Source organism: Dermochelys coriacea, chromosome 7, assembly GCF_009764565.3.
Source record: "Dermochelys coriacea isolate rDerCor1 chromosome 7, rDerCor1.pri.v4, whole genome shotgun sequence".
NCBI classification, from domain to species: domain Eukaryota; kingdom Metazoa; phylum Chordata; order Testudines; family Dermochelyidae; genus Dermochelys; species Dermochelys coriacea.
The window spans coordinates 22,482,167-22,502,139 of NC_050074.1; the positions used below are offsets into that span (position 1 = coordinate 22,482,167).

Sequence of the window (19,973 nt, forward strand, 5' to 3'; positions counted from 1 at the left end):
TTCACCGCTATTTTTAAATTAGAATCATAACCCCTAGCCCATTCCCACAATGCTTTCCAGCCATTCTCTGCCGAACCCTGCTCACGTGGGGGAGATGCAGGCAGACAGGTTAAGCTCCAGGTCAGAGAGTGAGTTAGCATCAGAGCTAGTCTGTGCTCAGAGCACCCCTCTACATCTGATCTGGGCGAGCTGTCTTGGGTTTTCTGAGCTTGTGGAGTATAATTGATGGCCTGAACTGGCCAAGGGAAACCACCCATGAACAGGACACCCTGCCAAAGGGGTAGGGAGGGGTATCATTACGGACCCCATCCAAGGATTACAAAGCGGGAGGACCCAGGATTATGCCCTTAGTTTCCTTTGAGAGGCCAGAAGGATAAGAAGAAAATGCTGATATTACGGCGATGGGGACCACAGCCAGATTCAAGAGACAGAGGGATTAAGAGGCCAACTCACTACCAACAATCTCATTCACTGGCTTCTCAGTGGAGGCTTGGGCTGAGTGATGGGGTTTCCTTCAATTCATCCAGTCACGTGGCCACCCACATTGCGTGCTTAGGAAGCAGGGCATGTCCTCACTGTGAAACAACGTGTTACCCAACTCCTCTGCAACCCTTCAGCCACCACTGCCCCGGCATTCACGGCCCCATAAAGAGGGGAAGGGGAGACAATGGAAATGAGCATTACTACAGGATAGTGATGCATGAAAAGGGGCCACAATGGAAAATGTATTAAACTGCAACATTCTTGAAAAAGACAAGCCAGGCAAGGATGTAGGTACGGTACCATCGTGCGCCAGGGGCTCTAGGGGAGGGGTGGAAGTGTGCGGGGGGATGGGATGGAAATGTACCGGGGTCAAGGCAAATGGAAGGGGTGAGGAGATGGAAGGGGTCTGGGAGAGCAGGGATGTGGGAATGGGGAGAGCCAAGTCTCACAGCGATGACACTGCTAACATAGTGCCCCACAACTTGAACCTTCTCTCTGAACTGCCTCCCAGAAGCAGGCTTTACCCCTGACCAAACAGGGACAGGAAGAGGGGTGGGCGGGTGGCTAGAAAAAAATCCAACTGCTTCCACCCAACCAGCACTGCCCCCCCTCAACCCGTCCGCCTTACAAATAAATTGTACTTTGGTGCAAAGTGCGGCTGCTCTCCCTGTCACCATATGCTGTTAGCATCTCGTTAGCATCTGCGGTAATTAAAGAGACAGCTGCTAACGAGCAGGAACAGGCATATATCATCCCCAGACCTTCCGACAACACGCCTGTCTTTGAAATTATGTTTCATTTGCAAACTTGGCTTCATTAAGTCAGCTTGGAAAAGAGAGAGAGGGGAGAAAGAGCCCCAGTGTGGGTGCCGTGCTGTTTATTAATAGTTTCCTCGTAACGCAAAAGCAAAATAATGACCGTAAACCAACAAGCCCGCTCAGCAATTCCATTCCAGCCGGCAGAGAAACGCCTGCCTTTCTAGTTCGCTTTCTTTGCCTGCTTTCATGAGAGTAAAGAAAGGGAGTCACTTCCTTTGATTGCTTATAAAAGCTCCTGTAAAACTCCCAGCCAGGGGAAAGTGACACAGATAAAGAATAAATTGGAGAAGCCTTCGTGGTCACATCTCGTTTATCTGCTCCATTCTCAGTATGCAGTTTTCTCCCTCTCGCCGGCAGTCCGGTCCCACTCTCTACAGGAACCCGCTGCTGTAGCAGATTGCTTTTTAAAAATGTCACCCCTGAGCACTGACCCATTTCATTTTCCAGCCCAGTGAGGCTCTGCAGATCCCCCCTTTGGAAAGAAAATGAATGTAGAATACGGGGCTTTCTGTATGCAAAGGGCTGGAGAGACATTAACTAATTAACCAATTTGATCCTTTAAAGCAAGTTTTGCACTCTGGAACGGTGACAGGTTGTCAGCCTACAGGAAGCAGTACAGCCCAGGCAACTGCAGTGCGAGCTTCCTCCACCCAGCACTGTGGAGACCCCCTCCAAGGAGGACAGGTATGTCCCTATAGTCCATTCAATCCTTGGCATCTCTGCCAAGATCTCCAGCAAGGAGGAGCAATTAGTGCCAATCAGGGTGGTTTTTCCATGCTGCAGACCCCTGTTCTCTTGCAGCTGGACTGACCCCACTTGATCATTTCACACAGGTCACCATTAGATGGGAATGATTTTTGGTCTCTCTCTGCCACAATCAAATATAAGAGGTGAAAGGCTCTGTGGCCCATTACCAATGGCCCTGTGCTGGACAGTTCTCCTCTTCCCCATACTCTTTCTGACTTACTCTCTGGTCCATTCCAAGCAGAAGCAAAGATGACAGACAGCGCCCGGACTGGTTGCCATCTCACTGTGGAGCTGGAGTGCATGACCCCTGGGTGATCTAAAAGGAAACCACAATGCATTCCCACTGCTGTAAGATAGTGACCAGTGATCTGGAGCCAGTGTCCAAGAGAGCCAGCAATCAGCCGTTTGCAGCAGATCCCATTCTCAACGTCAGTGGAACCCTGCAAAGCATCCCGTGGGACAGTCCTGGGACAGGCCATCTTAGCCCTATATGGTCACATTCCCCTGAATGGAGGAAAGCATTGCCCCCACTTTTCACCTCCTCCCAACCAGGTCAGAGAGAGGGATGTTACCTGGAAACTGGTGGGGTTTCTTTGACTTTGACCAGATGGTTCCTTTAGAAGTTCCCTACAATTCCAGACTGCCACAGAAAGCAAAATATAAGAGGGGCCCAGGGACACCCCTCTCTGAAACATACCCAATGATGTGCCACCCCGAGGGCACAGAGGGCAGCCTGGCTCTAGAACGCAATTCTGCCCAAGCTTCAGGCTGCACCACTGCCAGCACTTAGTGTGTCTGTGAAAAAGTTACGAAGGAAAATGCTCCTGCAGAAGTTCCCTCGCACAAGCAAGACAAGCTGCTAGAAGGGGGCATGTAAGGGAATGTTTGTGCGGTGCATACATTTGCATGGGGGGGGGGAGAGGAGAGGATAGGCCCTAGGCAGTCTGAGCCAAGCTGGCAAATGCTCACAGTGTCTTACTGATAAGATTTAGCTCATCAGGCACCTAATACCGTGCATTTTTCAATGCTCGTCTCTATTTTTTTCCCTTCTGCCTTCCCCTGGGGTGTCTCATTAAGAGTCTGATGAATGTTGCTGCAGGGCCCTATGAAAGCACCAGGCCTTAGTGATTCCACTGCGGTCGCCTGTCCCCATTTCCTCCTCAAGAGGTAGGGCCAGGAGACACCTTGGCAGGAAGAGAGAGGAGCTCTGGGATCCTATCCTAGGACCGGTTTCATTCTTACACTGGGTGGAGCTAGACACCGGCACTGCACTCTGAGAAACAATACGCAATGTCCCAGTTGTGTATGATGACTGACCGGCTTGCTTTGCTCCTCTGAGTCACATGCTGCCAGATCCCTCTGTGCAGCCGCATCTCCAGGTGCTAGCCACCATGGGGGCATCCAGGGGGGGCATCCACCCTGCTAGACCATGGTCACAATGCATGCAGGCATGGGGGGCAAATGGGTCTACAAGTATAAAAATTGCACCCTGCTCGCTGCACTCCTGTTGTCATTGCTCCTGGAAATTCTTCTTGGGGGAAAGCCAGAGACAAAAGCCCCTGCCCTCTATGGCTTTGCACCAGATCATCATCATCAGCTCACATCAGCTGAAGACAGCAGGTCAACCCCTAATCAAACAAAAAGTGCATCAGGGCCCTTCAAGGGCAGTTGTTTCTGAGAAGTGTCCTAGCAGCTGTGCACACAAAAAGGCTAGCACGTCCGAGTGCGCGTGCCTAATTTACATGCACAATTACCACTACTTGGTGCAAGGCATATGTTTCCCTGCTGGCAAACTGTCTGCTGCAATACCTGTTCCATCCAGCTCCAGGGTTTCCTCTCCCTGCCACTTGCAACCCTCACCTCACAGAATCACAGAAATTACATGGCTCTAGCACGTCCCACCCATTCCATCTCCCTTAGACCAAGGCAGGAGCAGTCCCTATCAGACACATCTTCTAGGGTCTTGTCCAGGCTAATTTTAGGTGTTCCAAGCAAGCAATGAGGCTTCCACCACTTCTCCTGGGTGACTTTCTCACAGCCTAATAGATCTCACTGCCAGCAAGTTTGTCCTGGTAATCTGCATATATTTTCCTTTAATTATGCCCCTCGGTACGGCCCTAAATAATCCTTCTCTTCACTGCTCTTTAGACCCGGGAGACTATCCGCTCCCACTGCCAGTTAGCCAAACATCTCCATACAGAGGAGATGTTCCTGGCCCCTCCCCATGTCTCTCTTTTCCTCTTAACTTCTTAGTGGGAGTCATGCCCCAGGACAGACAATGAGTGAATTGACTCAGAGGAGCTTTCAAATCAGACAACAATGTATCGAGGTGTCAGCAAGGAGGGCAAAGCACACAGAGGACATTGGCTCAGCATCGAGGCTGAAACAGCCAGACCCTGAACTGCATGTTCAACTCCCAGCAGGATTAGTTTAGCCCGTCACCGTTCATGGAACACAATTTGCCTATCTCAGTAGCTCACTCTGTGGGTTTCATCTGAACGAGACCAGCTCCCATATGCCCCACACACGCAGCCAGAAGCCCGTTGTTAGAATACACACAGTCACAAGCACAGAAATGTGAGAGCCTTTGCAACCCCCTTCGCTTACACAGTGGCACTCTCTTCATGAGCAAAGAGCCAGCTAGATGCATTGCTGGGCTTTAGCATGTCCAAGCACTGCAACTGCATGCACAGTCACAATTACACGAGCAAATCAGGTGCACAAATGCACTCAATTGTATTTTACAATAGCAAATCTTTTCCAAAGGTCTGGCCCTCCAGAGATCACCTGCCACTTTCCGCAAAGTGTGATTCTGTCCCACTGGCCTGAATATTTCCCTCCCCGCATGCTGTGGTGAAAGGTGCTAGGCATGGATCGTTTGCTGCCTGCATTTATAACGCCCTTTGAAACCCTGTGTAACGCAAAGCGTGATGCGCAAATGCAAACCCACGGAGTGAGGAGGACACGGTGGGCAAAACCTCACTCCTCTCCTGCCGTGGGAAAACGACAGACACTGTACAGATATATTTTTTATAGATCTGGGCCATCCCTAGACAGAGGCACAACGCGAAGTGCATGTAAGTGATATTATAAATCACTTCTCATTGGCAATCACTCAGGTCTGCGCAGGTGCCTGCTCACACACACTCCTCTCCTGGAAATGGTTCAAACCTTCTTTATCTTAATGAGGGATGAAATCGCACAAAAACGGCTCCGTGCCACCAGGACTCGCTGAGTAAACACCAGGCAAGATCCTGGGGAAGCGGCTCTGCTGACTGACAAACACCCAGCTTGCTTCCTTCTGGAGCACACAGCAGACCACCATTCCTACCACGCTGCCAGTGAACTCTGCCACTGCAATTTCCCACTGGTGCAGCCCTAACAGTGGGGGACAGTCGGGTAGACAGCACTCGGGTGGCTTTATCTCCACTGAATAATATTAGATGAGGCTGTGGTAAAAATGCTCCCACTCCATTTACACCTCAGCTTCTTCCCTTGCTACCATGGGTGGAGCTGCACCAGGGTGAATTATGGCCACCAGGTTTGCAAGTGCAGGGAAGGAAACGCAGATGCTGTGTGCCAACTGGGTATGGAGATGCAGCGAGCCTGGCTGAAAGAAGGGAGCTCCTTCTAAAGGCACAGACACCTCCTGAACAGCTCGGAACAACAGCCTACTGAGAAGCCATTGCTGATCTGCCATGCTGGGCCTACAGGATGTGGGCGTGAGACTAGCACCTTTGCTGCTCAGAGTCTACCTGCCTCCTGCTATTCATGACCCCACTTGGCATCCCCGCCCCACACTGCCAATACATCAGTCAGCACGATGGCAGTTTTGTGGAGTGGGGGGGTGAATGGCTGGAGCCAAGGGACTGCGCAAGGTGCCATTTCCCTGCTGAACAGCCTTAGCTATAAAAGATGCAGAGAAAAGCAAAGCAGCCGACTAGACAGGGCAGGACAGCAGAACAGGCTCTGCGTTGAATGGGCTGCAGAGCCTTCCAGCTGGCATCCACAGCTAGAGCTAGAGCTTTAACAGGGAGGGGCCAATCCTGGGGCCCTGCGGCACTAGAAGTGAGGGACATGGACTAGCAGCCAAACCCAGCCAGGGGCCCTGGCTCCTGCATTACTCTGGCAAACTCCCATTCCTGTAAGTGGGGGTTGGGCTGAGTAAGGCCCTCAGGATTCAGGTGACACCAGCACCGGGCCTTGCTCTAGCATCTTCCATGCAGGGAACTCAAAACACTGTGGGTATGTCTACACTTAAACCACTACAGCACAGCTCCAGTGCAGACACCATCGATGCCAACAGGAGTTCTCCTAATCCACCCCACACCCGAGAGATGCTAGCTAGGTTGACGGAAGAATTCTTCCAGAGACCTAGCACTGTTTATACCGGGAATAAGGTCAGTATAGCTGCGTCTCTCATGGGGGTGGGTTTTTCACACCCCTGAGAGATGTAAGTTCCCAGTGTAGACCAGCCCTTTGTGTTAAGCTAGACAGGATTAGGTTTAGCCTCATGACCCTGCCCTGTAGGGAGGTGAGTCAGAATCACTAGCTCCATTTTACAGAAAGAGGGAGAAACTGAGGCACAAAGTGGGGAAGTGATGTGCCCATGGTCACACAGCAAGTCAATGGCAGACCTGGAAACCCAGATCTCCTGGCTCCCCATCCACACACCATCCCATCCCAGCATAGAGATGGTTCCCACAGGGAAGGAGGCCGGCCCCTGGGGCTAGTGGTCTCTTCCACACTCACCTTTAAAAACTTGTACAGGAGGAACGTGAACCAATTCGTCAGCATCTTCTCAGCCACAGACTCCGTCCTGTAGGGAAGGCAGAGAGTAAGAACGTCACAACAGAGAAGTGGAGGTCTCCGATTTTTCCTGCAGTCTCCTCGGTCTCGGACCTTTTACCTATTTCTCATTTCCTTTACAGGTCATGTCCTCGAAGGCAAAAACCTCAGAACTAAGGGGCAGCAGGCAGCGGCAAGAGTCCTGGGGGTTGCTATGACAAAAAAATAAAGATGGTCCCTTTGGGAGTCAATCCCAGCCTGCCACAGGGAGAGCTCATTAGAGAGGAGCCTGCTCACCTGCAGGACTCAGACACAGGAATCCAGCCAAAGGGAGACGCAGAGCTGGCTCCACTCCCTGTCAGCATCACCTCAGTAGGGAGGAGACAGCAGCCAGGGCTCCTGCCCTCAGGGGATCCTTGCAGCAATGCAAAGAAGCCTCCCTCCCTTCCTTCCTGGTAAGCACCTCCCACCCACAGCTACATGAGATCTCTGGCCTGTTTTTCCAGGTGTCCCACTCTGGGGCCGGTCAGTTTCCTCTACAATCCTCCTTAACTGGGGAACTTGAGGTGGATCTCGTAAATTTCACGCACTGGGTTCATCTTAATGTCTTCAATGGGAGGAGGGCATTTGAGGCATCCAATATGAATATTATAACAAATCCAAATATTACGACAAATCCTAGAACACCATATTTGTCACCATGCTGCACACCTAGACCATGCAGAACTTTAGCAACAGCTGGGGTACAACTCTGATCTTTCTGCTCCAGACGCTCAGGCCCCTGCCACTTGAGCTAAAGGAGAATCACCACAAGCTGCTAGCAATGCATGGACTATGAAACATGGTTCAGCAGATCTGATTTCAGCCAGTAAAGGCCAGTGGTGCTCACACATTAGCCCATCCATTATAATATTCTGCACAAGCAATGGACCCTACACATGAACCAACTGGAAACTTAGGCTGTCTTCCATGTTCCTTTGCAGCACTGAGCAATGATCCTCGACCAAGAACAGGGGGGTTTATCCCCTATGATCAGTTCCTTGCCCATGGAGTGGAGGTGGGCTGACTGGTGATCCTTAGTCCTGGTGTGGCACATGCCTGTTTCCCAGCAAAGTGAATGTGATGGAGGAGGAGTTTGGAGCAAACTTTGATGGAGCTGGCAGTCAGTGCTAGCTCCGCAAGGCGCTGAAACACAGAGACTGACAGATAAAGTGATACTTATCAAACTTTGGGGGTGCAGCAGCTCTGGAAGTGGCCTCTTGCTTCTGTAAAGCTCAGTTCGAATTTGGATCACATCATGTGCAAAAACACTGTAGGAGAGCAGGGATGGGGAGTGCAGAATTGTTTCCTATGCACATTTGGGAATATCACAAAACCACCTAAAATTCCAGCACAGCTAATCATGTCTGGACAGCAGAGGGCCTGAACTGGAATAGTAGGGGCTGCAGGTCAGGTGTGAGGTGGACCAACAGATCTGTGTGAAGGGGCCCAGGAGCGGAATAGCAGGAGATGATGTGGGTCAGGATTGAAGTGCACGGACAGAATTGTGTGAGAAGCCTCGGTCTGGAATAAGAGAGGGTGCTACAGATTGGCAGTGAGGTGATCAGCCAAACTCTGGAGCCAGAGCAGAAATGGAACAGCAGCGAATGATGCAGGCCTGGATTGAGGTGAATCGGGCAGGCTGCATGGGGGAAACTTGCATGGTGTCTGCTTGCAACGTGTACGGCCCTGCACATGAGAGGCCTCATGCTGTCACCAGGATCAGCGTTCTCTTTAACACATTCATTTCTTTAAAAAGCCACTCACACTTCCTTAAAAAGAAAAATCCCAGACGGTTCCCACTGAAATTCTCTAGTTATGCTTTTTCAGCTGCTCCATCCATTAATCATCAGATCAGCTATTTTCGAATGCAGATGCTCACAAAAGCACAAGCAACACTAATGACCTCGAGAAGGTAACTGCTTTCCCGCTGCACCGGGGGAGTGAAGAGGAACATAGAAAAATGCATTTATTTAAAAAAACAAAAAACTCCAACGCTTGGAGCCTGCAGACTTTGTGCCATGTCCCCGTCACACAAAGGAAGCGCCACGTGGGGAGGATGGGAAGGGAACAATTAATGATCACAGATTGTTTGGAGCAGATCATCTTTCCTAGTGTTAATTTAATCTGAGCTGCTTTTGAGCAGTCCTGCCCACACCTCAGCCTGCTCTGCCAGGGGAGGGGTGCATGTGGGATGGAGAAGGTATCACGGGAAAGAGGGAACTGGAGGATGAAAATGAAGAAGTTTAATAGACATCCCTCTCCAGCTGTCCGGATTGAACGAGAGTTGCAGAATAGCCCCTCCCGTTCATTTCAAGTCAGCTTCAGCTTCCCTCGGGAGATTCTTCCACAGTCCTGGTTACAAGCGGACGTTTGTATTTATCTGCGATGTGGCCAGGTGCCATAGTTAGAGGGGATTATACAACAGTAAAATTACTAAACACCACATCTCCCCAGCCTGGTTAAAGTTAATCCTGTTACTCTTGATGTTTGATCCCACCCCCTTATCCACCAGCAGCCGACTACAAAGGATGGAGGAGGAAGAGCCCAGAACTCAGCTCTTGTGTGTGCGTGTGAGGGCATGGGGGCTGGTAGAAATCGGTTCATTCCTTGAACATAACCACACAGCAATTAGATGAGAGTAAAAAGAAAGGGATCAAGCTAGGACTAGCCATGGCCAATACACTTCAATCCTGCCCTGCAGCACTCCATGCTACTGAGGCCTGACCACACTACTCTCTGCCTGTCAGCTCCTCTCGCTCCTGCCTTTAACGCCCCCTCCCCCGCTATTCCACTTGTGGGCCCCTCACAGCTCCTCCGATGCACCTCAATAAATCTAACACCCACTGCATTAAATCTTCCGCGCTTCTTAGGCCCTCTGGGAAAAACAAACTCCTCCTGCACCTGTGCAAGCCGAGACAGAGGTAGCAAGGGCTGGGCCTGCTTTCGTCGCTGTCCTTGGACTGCTGCCACGATTTGGAGGATAGGGCTGCCAGGGGCTCCCCAAGCCAGGGCTCATTCGCTCTGCTTTTACTGATATTGATTTGCTTGATTCTGGAGCTTTGCTTGGTGGCAGCTCTGCAATGCTCCAAGTGACCCATGATCTGATCATCCGGCTTAAATATGTCAGTGAAACCAGTTGTTGTATGTAAACGGGAGAGCGGTTGCAAAAGGGGAGGGGAAAGGCGGTGCTAGCAGAGTGCTGGGGAGGCGGACAATGGTGAGATTGTGTAGAGAAAGGAAAACCCACAAGGTCACATCGCCAGGGCCTTACTCAGGCAAGGTCCTCACCAGGTCAAGAGCCAGAACTTGGTCCATGTGTCCTCCCCAGGCACCCTCTATCTGAGGCACTCAGGGCAGACATTAAAGAATACAGCACACCTGGGAGGTACAGGTCAACCCCATTTTACAGATGGCAAAACTGAGACACAGGGAGGGGAAGCAGTCACCCAAAGAGAAACAGACAGACAGGAGGTGGTTAGTGGAAGACCTTTTGGGACATTCCTATCCTGGTACTTCCAATGAAAAATTCCACTCTTTGGAAATTGATCTCTATGCCCAAATGAGCAGCAAGCCCCTAAGTGACATCTATGCAAAGGCCAACAGACCTTGGAAACCCTGAGTACGTACGCACACCTTCTCCTGGAGAGCTCAGATGCTGTGGTGCTGGGTAGAGGACAGTGTGGCACTGGGAAAGGCGAGCTCTAGGAAGAGGAAGGAAGCGGGGAGGGGCCAGGTGCTGCGATGGTGTCATTTATTAATTGGTTTTGTTCTGCACTTGGTATATCTTTCAATATTCATCGGCCCGTGAGAGGAGAGCTCAGCTCTGTCATTAAGTATTGATGGGGCACAGCAGACTCACAGTGGAGCTGGAAGGCTGCCGCCTGCTCGCACTCCCTTCCTGCTCCTGTCTCCTCCCCCGGTGAAAATCCACTTGACTTGCATGAAACCCCCAGCCTGCCTGGTCATGTGAACATGCCCTGTCATGCCCTGAAGAGGCAAGGGGGAGGGTTTACTGCAGAAGGGAAGCCTGACACAGCCTAAGGAGACATTGGAGCATTCCAGCCAGGTGGGAGCTGCACATACGCTTGGTGGCAACCAATCAGGGAGTCAGCTACGGAGGCCATTGAGGTGAGGTAAAGTACAGCTGGGAGTTTCACAAGTGGGGAGATGCTGACTGCTGGTAACTGCTCCTGGCCTAAGTAAAGGCCAGGAGCACCAGGTTGCTGGAAGGGGTGCTGGAAGGTGGTCCGGGGCACTGGAACGCCGGTGAGAATGGTGGAGGCCGGAAGCAGTGCTGGAACGCCAGCAGGAATGGCAGGGGCATTGGAACGCTCGAAGGAATGGCAGGGCGCTGGAATGTCAAGGGCACTAGAATGCCGGCGGGATACTGTCCGGGGCACTGGAACGCCATCAGGAATGGCAAGGGCACTGGAATGCCAGTGGGATGCTGTCCAGGGCACTGGAACGCTGGCAGGAATGGCAGGGTGCCAGAGGGAGCGCTGGAATGCCGGCAGGAATGGTGGGGGCATTGCAATGCCAGCAGGATACTGTCCGGGGTGCTGGAATGCCGACAGGAATGGTAGGGGCACTGGAATGTCGGTGGGATGCTGTCTGGGGTGCTGGAACGCCAGCAGGAATGGCAGGGGTGCTGGAATGTCGGAGAGAATGGCAGGGGCACTGGAATGCCAGCGGGATACTGTCCTGGGTGCTGGAACGCTGGCAGGAATGGCTGGGCCACTGGAATGCCGGCAGGAATGGCAGGGTGCCGGAGGGAGCGCTGGAACGCCGGCAGGAATGGCAGGGGCACTGGAATGCCGGCAGGAATGGCAGGGTGCTGGAGGGAGCGCCGGAACGCCAGCAGGAATGGCAGGGGCACTGGAACGATGGCGGGAATGGCAAGGGCACTGGAATGCCGGCGGGAGCGCCGGAACGATGGTGGGAATGGCAGGGTGCGGGAGGGAGCGCTGGAATGCTGGCAGGATGCAGCTGGGAGCATCACTGCAGTGGTAGCAGCAGCCTGTGCTAGCTCACCATAGGTCTCCAACTCTACATAGCATCCCCAATGATGTGGAGTTCCCATTGTCCAAGCAGCTGTTAGCCATGGATCAATTTGCCTTTAGTGCATGATGCCAACACCTCCCCAACTCATTCGACATCTCTGCACATAAGTCAAATGAGAAGCCCCAGAGTTAGCACTGGGGAAAACCATGGATATGTTTTCCCTCTCTCATGCTAGCCAGGTACTGGGAGCCTCCTAGACACAGAGGAAAAACTGTCTGAAGCGGCTGAAAAACTGGGCAGGAACCAACAAGTTAGAGGTCCAACACGTTGGTACTGCCAGTGGCTCCTGCTACTGCAGCCCGCCGTCTAACGTACACATGGCAGGGGCCCTGCGCCATGACTGATACAACACAGCACCCATCCAATGGCAGAGCTGGAGGGAATCCTGGCTAACCTCGAGCTTAGGAACCCACAGGTGCTGGGCACCTGATACTGGCCAATTTGGAAGCCTGCAAAGGCAGTACAGAAGGATGGGCATGTCTGGCCCTGTCCCTACACCTCAAAGCAGCCAGAGCCAGGACTGGGTGAGGAGGAAATCTACAGGCAAAGGTCTCATAGGGAAGTGTGAATTACTGCACTAGGAACCCAGCAGGGAAAAACATGCTGTGAAGGGAGTGGAAGAAACTGAGGGTTTCACTTCCAAGGAATAGCCTGGTACCCTGAGAAAGCTCCATCTCCAGCACTGAAGGGTTCCATCTGACATCAAAGAATTTCAGAAAGCAACTAGCTTCTAAATCCCTGGCTTAAAAACAAACTTGCAGGGTTCTCTAAGCACGGAAATAAAGCACGGCTTCTGAGCACCCGACTATCCGAAACTCAGGGAGCTTTTCCCAAGGTCCCACACCCATCTCTTGCAGGGAAGCCTTTCTGAGTGAATCTCACACAACCAAGGAAATGCTTTACCAAGGGTCGTATCCATTGGATGCTGCCACCACCTCAGCTGATGGAGAAGACACCTGATCACGTCACAAAAGGTGGGCACAGTGCACTTCCAATACATGCACAGACATACATAGGGAGGAGGGGGCAGGAGCGGGGCAGCGGTTCACGTACCAAACTGTTGTGCTCTCTGGAGTTTGACCACAAGGAACCACAGAACCACAGGCTAGAGCAGTGGACATTACACCTCTGCTTTCACATTGCAAAGCAAGATGCCCTTATACTCCACCACAGCCAACAACATCAGCACTGATTCCTCCCCTTCATTGTGTGGCAGGTGAGCGGGAATCATCACCAGAGGCACAGACATCGTGAGACTTTCATGGAGCTTTGTACACCGGCGATGAAGATCATGGTGCACTTTTTGTACCGGTAGCATGGGCCGGGGGGCTCCATCAGAGTCTATCCGAAGCATATATTTTAGACGGACACTCACCTCCGCAAGAGCAGCTTGGGATGGTTCTTACTCTCCAGGTTCTTCTCAATCAGGTCTGAGAGGAGTTGCTTCAGCACGCCTGTGGCATACTCCATCTCCCCCTGCAGCGCTGTCATGATCAGGGAAGCCACGTTGCCCCGGTCCCGCATGGAGAAGCTGCGTTGCGCCTCCAAGGTGCGGATGAAGGTCAGCAGGAAATGTTTCTTGTTCAAGAGCTGCCCAAAGAGGCTCAAGGACTTCTCCACATTCGCCTGGACCTGAAGGGACAAAACAACCACCCTGAGTCAGATTTGGGGGGCAGACATGTTGGAGAAGGAAGGGGGACTGCACCTTGCTAGTGTCCTGGACTTTCTCTTCTTCCCATTCTGTGCCTTAGCAATGCAGAGAGCTCAGAGAAGCACATCTGACTTCATGTGCACTACCAGGCATGCTGCAGCGGGGGATCAAGGAATATAGGAATTGTCATACCAGGTATAGCCAGTTGCCCATCTAGCTAGCATCCTGTATCTAGCAGTGGCCAGTACTGAGTACTCCGGAGGAAGAGGAAAGAAACCCTCTAGTGAACAATTCTGGAATAACCTGCAGCGAACAGAGGACAGGCAAACCGAGGGAGCTTGTCTGGAAGCTCACTTGGCGGGAGTTCCCACAGAGGTTTTTTTTGCCTTTCAGGCTTCTGTGAGCAGTAAATACAACATCTGAAGACGCTCTTATATGGATAGTGAGCGATCAGCTATTGTAACCTGCACAGGATGTGCCATGTTTGTCTTTCTCCCAGAGGATAGAAGCGACTTCGTTTGTAGGAAATGCAAGCTGGTCTCCATATTGGAGGAGAAGGTTAAAGGACTAGAGACCCAAGTATCAACCCTGTGTGCATCAGAGAAAAGGAAGATTTTCTGGACAGAAGTCAGCGTTTGGTACTGTAGGCACAGCATGCTGAAGAATCAGAGAGGGCATTGCAGAACAGAAAAGAAAATTGGCAGCATGTGACCTCCAGAAGAAGAAAGGGGAGAACCCATGTACCCCCAATGCAGATAGAGGTAAGAAACTGTTTTCAGGCTCTCTGCCTGAATGGTTTAGAAGAGTCATCTGAGGGAAGGAATCAGAAGGAGACCCCATCAACTGGAAGGGATGGGATGCATTGTCTTAGGGATGGGGGTCCCACGACCACCACTCCCAAAAGGAGGAGACAGGTGGTGGTGGTCAGGGACTCCCTCCGAAGGGGGACGGAGTAATCCATCTGCCATCCAGACCAGAAAACTTGAGAAGTGTGCTGCTTGACCTGGAGCTAGAATTCAGGATGTGACGGAATGTCTACCAAGACTGATCAAGCCCTCAGACCACTATCCCTTCCTGCTTCTCCATGTGGGCACCAATGATACTGCCAAGAATGACCTTGAGCAGATCACTACAGACTACGTGGCTCTGGGAAGAAGGATCAAGGAGTTTGAGGCGCAAGTCGTGTTCTCGTCCATCCTCCCTGTTGAAGGAAAAGGTCCAGGTAGGAACCATCAAATTGTGGAGGTAAATGCATGGTTATGCAGGTGGTGGTGGAGAGAGGGCTTTGGATTCTTTGACCATGGGATGTTGTTTCAGGAGGAAGGATTGCTAGGAAAAGATGGAATCCACCTAACAAAGAGAGGGAAGAGCATCTTCACGGGCAGGCTTGCTAATCTAGTGAGGAGGGCTTTAAACTAGGTTCGCCAGGGGATGGTGACCTAAGCCCAAAGGTAAGTGGGATACCAGGAGGAAATATAAAGAGGAGGGTGCAACGGGGAGGCCTCCTGATTCATACTGAGAAAGTAGGGCAAACGGCTAGTGCCTGTATACAAACGCAAGAAGCCTGGGAAACAAGCAGGAAGAATTGGAAGCCCTGGCACAGTCAAGGAACTATGATGTGATTGGAATAACAGAGACTTAGTGGGGTAACTCACATGACTGGAGCACTGTCATGGATGGGTATAAACTGTTCAGGAAGGACAGGCAGGGGGATAATGGTGGAGGAGTTGCACTGTATGTAAGGGAGCAGTAAGATTGCTCAGAGCTCCAGTATGAAACTGGAGAAAAGCCTGTTGAGAGTCTTTGGGTTAAGTTTAGAGGTCTTTGGGTTAAGTCTAGACCAACCAGGGTGATGTTGTGGTGGGTGTCTGCTCTAGACTACCAGACCAGGAGGATGAGGTAGACGAGGCTTTCTTTGGACAACTAACAGAAGTTTCCAAATCAGAGGCCCTGGTTCTCATGGGGGACTTCAATCACCCTGACATCTGCTGGGAGAGCAATACAGCAGTGCACAGACAATCCAGGAAGTTTTTGGAGAGTGTTGGGGACAACTCCCTGGTGCAAGTGCTGGAGGAACCAACTAGGGGCCGTGTTCCTCTTGATCTGCTGCTCAGAAAGAGGGAAGAATTGGTAGGGGAAGTAGAAGTAAGTGGCAACCTAGGCAGCAGTGACCATGAGACGGTTGAGTTTAGGATCCTAATAAAAGGAAGGAGGGCAGCAGAATATGGACCCTGGACTTCAGAAAAGCAGACTTTGACTCCCTCAGGGAACTGATGGGCAGGATCCCCTGGAAAGCTATGAGGGGGGGAAAGGAGTGCAGTAGAGCTGGCTGTATTTTAAAGAAGCCTTATTGAGGGCACATGAACAAACCATCCCAATGTGCAGAAAGAATAGCAAATATGGCAGGTGACTAGCTTGGCTTAACGGAAAAATCTTCGGTGAGCTTAAACACAAAAAAAAGAAGCTTACAAGAAGTGGAAACTTAGACAGACGACTATGGAGGAGTATAAACATATTGCTCGAGCATGCAGGGGTGTAATCTGGGAGGCCAAAGCAGAATTGGAGTTGCAGCTAGCAAGGGATGTGAAGGGTAACAAGGGTTTCTACAGGTATGTTAGCAAAAAGGTGGTGGTCAGGGAAAGTATGGGCCCCTTACTGAATGGGTGAAGCAACCTAGTGACAGATGATGTGAAAAAAGCTAAAGTACTCAATGCTTTTTTTGCCTTGGTCTTCACAGACAAGGCCAACTCCCAGACTGCTGGGCAGCACAGTATGGGGAGGAGGTAAGTAGCCCTCAGTGGGGAAAGAACAGGTTAAGGACTATTTAGAAAAGCAGGACATGCACAAGTCCATGGGGCCAGATTTAATGTATCCAAGAGTGCTAAGGGAGTCACTGATGTGACTGCAGAGCCATTGGCCATTATCTTTGAAAACTCGTGGCAATCGGGGGAGGTCCTGGTTGATTGGAAAAAGGCAAATATAGTGCCCATCTTTTAAAAAGGGAAGGAGAATCCAGGAAACTACAGACTGGTCAGCCTCACTTCAGTCTCTGGAAAAATCATGGAGCAGGTCCTCAAGGAATCCATTTTGAAGCACTTGGAGGAGAGGAAGGTGATCAGGAACAGTCAACATGGATTCACCAAGGGCAAGTCATGTCTGACCAACCTGATTGCCTTCTATGATGAGATAACTGGCTCTGTGATATGGGGAAAGCAGTGGATTTGATATATCTTGACTTTAGCAAAGCTTTTGATACAGTGTCCCACAGTATTCTTGCCAGCAAGTTAAAAAAGTATGGGCTGGATGAATGGTGGATAGAAAGCTGGCTAGATCGTCGGGCTCCATGGGTAGTGATCAATGGCTCAAAGTCTAGTTGGCAGCCAGTATCAAGCAGAGTGCCCCAGGGGTACATCTTCAGTAATGATCTGGATGATGGGATGGATTGCACCCTTAGCAAGTTAACAGATGACACTAAGCTGTGGGGAGAGGTAGATAAATTGGAGGGTAGGGATAGGGTCCAGAGTGACCTAGACAAACTGGAGATTGGGCCAAAAGAAATTTGATGAGGTTCAACAAGGACAAGTGCAGAGTCCTGCACTCAGGATGGAAGAATCCCAGGCACTGCTACAGACTGGGGACCGACTGACTAAATGGCAGTTCTGCAGAAAAGCACCTGGAGATTACAGTGGAAGAGAAGCTGGATATGAGTCAGCAGTGTGCCCTTGTTGCCAAGAAGGCTAATGGCATATTGGGCTGCATCAGTAGGAGCATTGCCAGCAGATCGAGGGAAGTTGATTATTCCCCTCTATTCGGCACTGGTGAGGCCACAACTGGAGTATTGTGTTCAGTTTTGGGGCCCCCACTACAGAAAGGATGTGGACACATTGGAGAGAGTCCAGCGGCGGGAAACGAAAATGATTAGGGGGCTGTGGCACCCGACTTATGAGGAAAGGCTGAGGGAACTGGGCTTATTTAGTCTGCAGAAGAGTGAGGGGCATTTGAATGCAGCCTTCAACTACCTGAAGGGGGATTCCAAAGAGGATGGAGCTAGGCTATTCTCAGTGGTGGCAGATGATAGAACAAGAAGCAATGGTCTCAAGTTGCAGTGCAGGAGATCTAGGTTGGATATTAGGAAACACTATTTCACTAGGAGAGTGGTGAAGCACTGGAATGGGTTACCTAGGAAGGTGGTGGAATCTCTATCCTTGGAGGTTTTTAAGGCCCAGCTTGACAAAAGTCCTGGCTGGGATGATTTAGTTGGGGTTGGTCCTGCTTTGAGCAGGGGGTTGGACTAGATGACCTCCTGAGGTTTCTTCCAACCCTGATATTCTATGATTCTATGGGCAAGTGTCTTCCAAACTCTATCAGTCAGTGGTTGGCATACGCCAGAAAACATAAACGTTATAGTCCTTCTATACAAAATGCAACCGCATCTAATATAAGCAACGGTGCTTTCTCTATTAACAGGTATGTCTCATCTTTTCTTACTCCTGCTGAGCTTTTGTCCTCAAAGATACCTTGTGGCTACGAGTTCCACAGATCAAATATGCACTGTGTCAAAAAGGATTTCCTTTTGTCAGTTTTCCATTGGCTGCCTTGATAGTTCACTGACTGTCTTGTTGTCCTATCTAAGCACTACGGTAACACAAATAATAAATAATGATAATAAAGAGGAGCCGGATTTCCCTTCTCTGTGCCATTGCATCCTCTCTTATTGTCTCTTGTCTAAACTCAGCCTTTCTAATCGCTCCTTACAGGGAAGTCTCCCCAGGCCTCCAACTCTATTCATCAGCCATCCTCTTCAGCTTTTATTTCTACTAGTTGGGAACTCAGAACTGCCCTGCTGTGTGTCACCCCCTTGCTATTATCTGGACATGATTTTCCTCATGCAATGCCACATAGCTACCCGGCTGTGTATGGCACATACTGGTCATGTGTGGGTGACAGTGCCTCTGGGCTCAGTGCAGGTAAATACAAACTGGGAGCAGGCCCACTTCACGGCACAGCAGACAGCTCCCTTAGATTAAATTACCTCCATATGAACAGCCTGAGGCACCATCCCTCTAGATTGGTACCCCTCACCTCCCCAGGCCACCACCTGATGCTGCCAGGCTCACACAGAGCACATCCAGCCTTCCAATGAGATAGGGTTTGAGGGAGGGTGGGGTTGGCAAGAGTGAAAAAGGAAAGGGTTAAAAAAACAGGGGGAACCTAGAAGATCCTCCCCCAGCTGTTGCTCAAGGTACGAAGAGGGGAAGTGCTATTGGACAACACCGGGCAGCCTTGCCCCTACGTTCACAAACCCTCTGGGAGCCCAGATGTCCTTGCAGAGGCTGCTGTGTGTCACTACTGGGAACCTGTTTCTTCAACACATCCTCTGTATTAGTAACTGGCCACAGGCCACCTCTCTGCCCACAGTGGAGTGAGGCTGTGGAAGCAGCAGCAAAGCACTGCTTGAGCAGAGAACAAGAAGAGCCTATATGCAAAGAGATGCCTTCAGGGCAGTTGTGATGACTAGATTAGATTAGCGTGTCCACAAACTCATTCTCCCTCTCCAGCATGCAGCTCTACCTGGGTGGATCGTACCTTCCTCTCACAGAGACTTGGGAGGATTGGCGCTTTTTTACACTTTGGCAATGTGTATTTGTCAGGCTAACGGTGTCACTGAATTTATGTGAGCGAGGGTGCAGGTGCGTGCGTGCGCACGCACGCACGCACACACACACACGCACTCTAACTTCCAATTTCCTATTCAATGAAAAATAGGATTCACTTTATACCCAGCAAAGACCCCGGACCAGCTCTTTGGACGTTCCACAGCATAAGAAAACATCTCTACCTTTCCAAATTAAAGAACTGCCAAAATACTGAGCTCGCTAAAGGACATAAGTGTCCAAACTTTTCTGGCTGGATCTCAGCACAAGAAGCCTAAAATACTTTCCCTATCCTTGAGACTCGTGTTTCAGGGCACTCTTGGTTCTGTACAGCAATCAGCCACGCATATGTCTGGGCAGGAAATCTGGGGAGAGAAAGAAGTGGGAGCTGGCTGACTGAGGGGGTGGGGTATGGAGACTTCCAGTATCAACCCAGTTTTGGTTAGCAGTGACTGACAGTTGTTACTATAGATGGATGAAATTTTTCACACTCAAAGTCTTCCCATTGGAAAACCTGGTTTCATCAAAGTAAAGTATTTTCCGTGGGAAAATGTCAACGTTAATGAATTTTTTCCCCATTTTCCGATCAGGAGAATCAAAATGAAAATGTCGTTTCAAGCCAACGTTGAAACCAAGCAACATTTTTCATTTCAAAATGTCAGCTCGAAATGAAAAATGGGACTTCAACGTCTCCCATTATTTTGCTGAGATTGAAACTTTTGGGCATTT

At 50.6% G+C, this 19,973-nt stretch overlaps 1 protein-coding gene across 1 annotated transcript in view; it reads right to left on the minus strand.

Moving 5' to 3' along the window:
- The window catches only part of PLXNA1 (plexin A1), a 274,845-nt gene that overhangs the window by 26,947 nt on the left and 227,925 nt on the right, over positions 1-19,973 (minus strand). Inside the window, 2 exon segments of the mRNA XM_038409069.2 lie at positions 6,801-6,867; positions 13,315-13,571. Coding sequence (XP_038264997.1) covers positions 6,801-6,867; positions 13,315-13,571 — 324 coding nt within the window.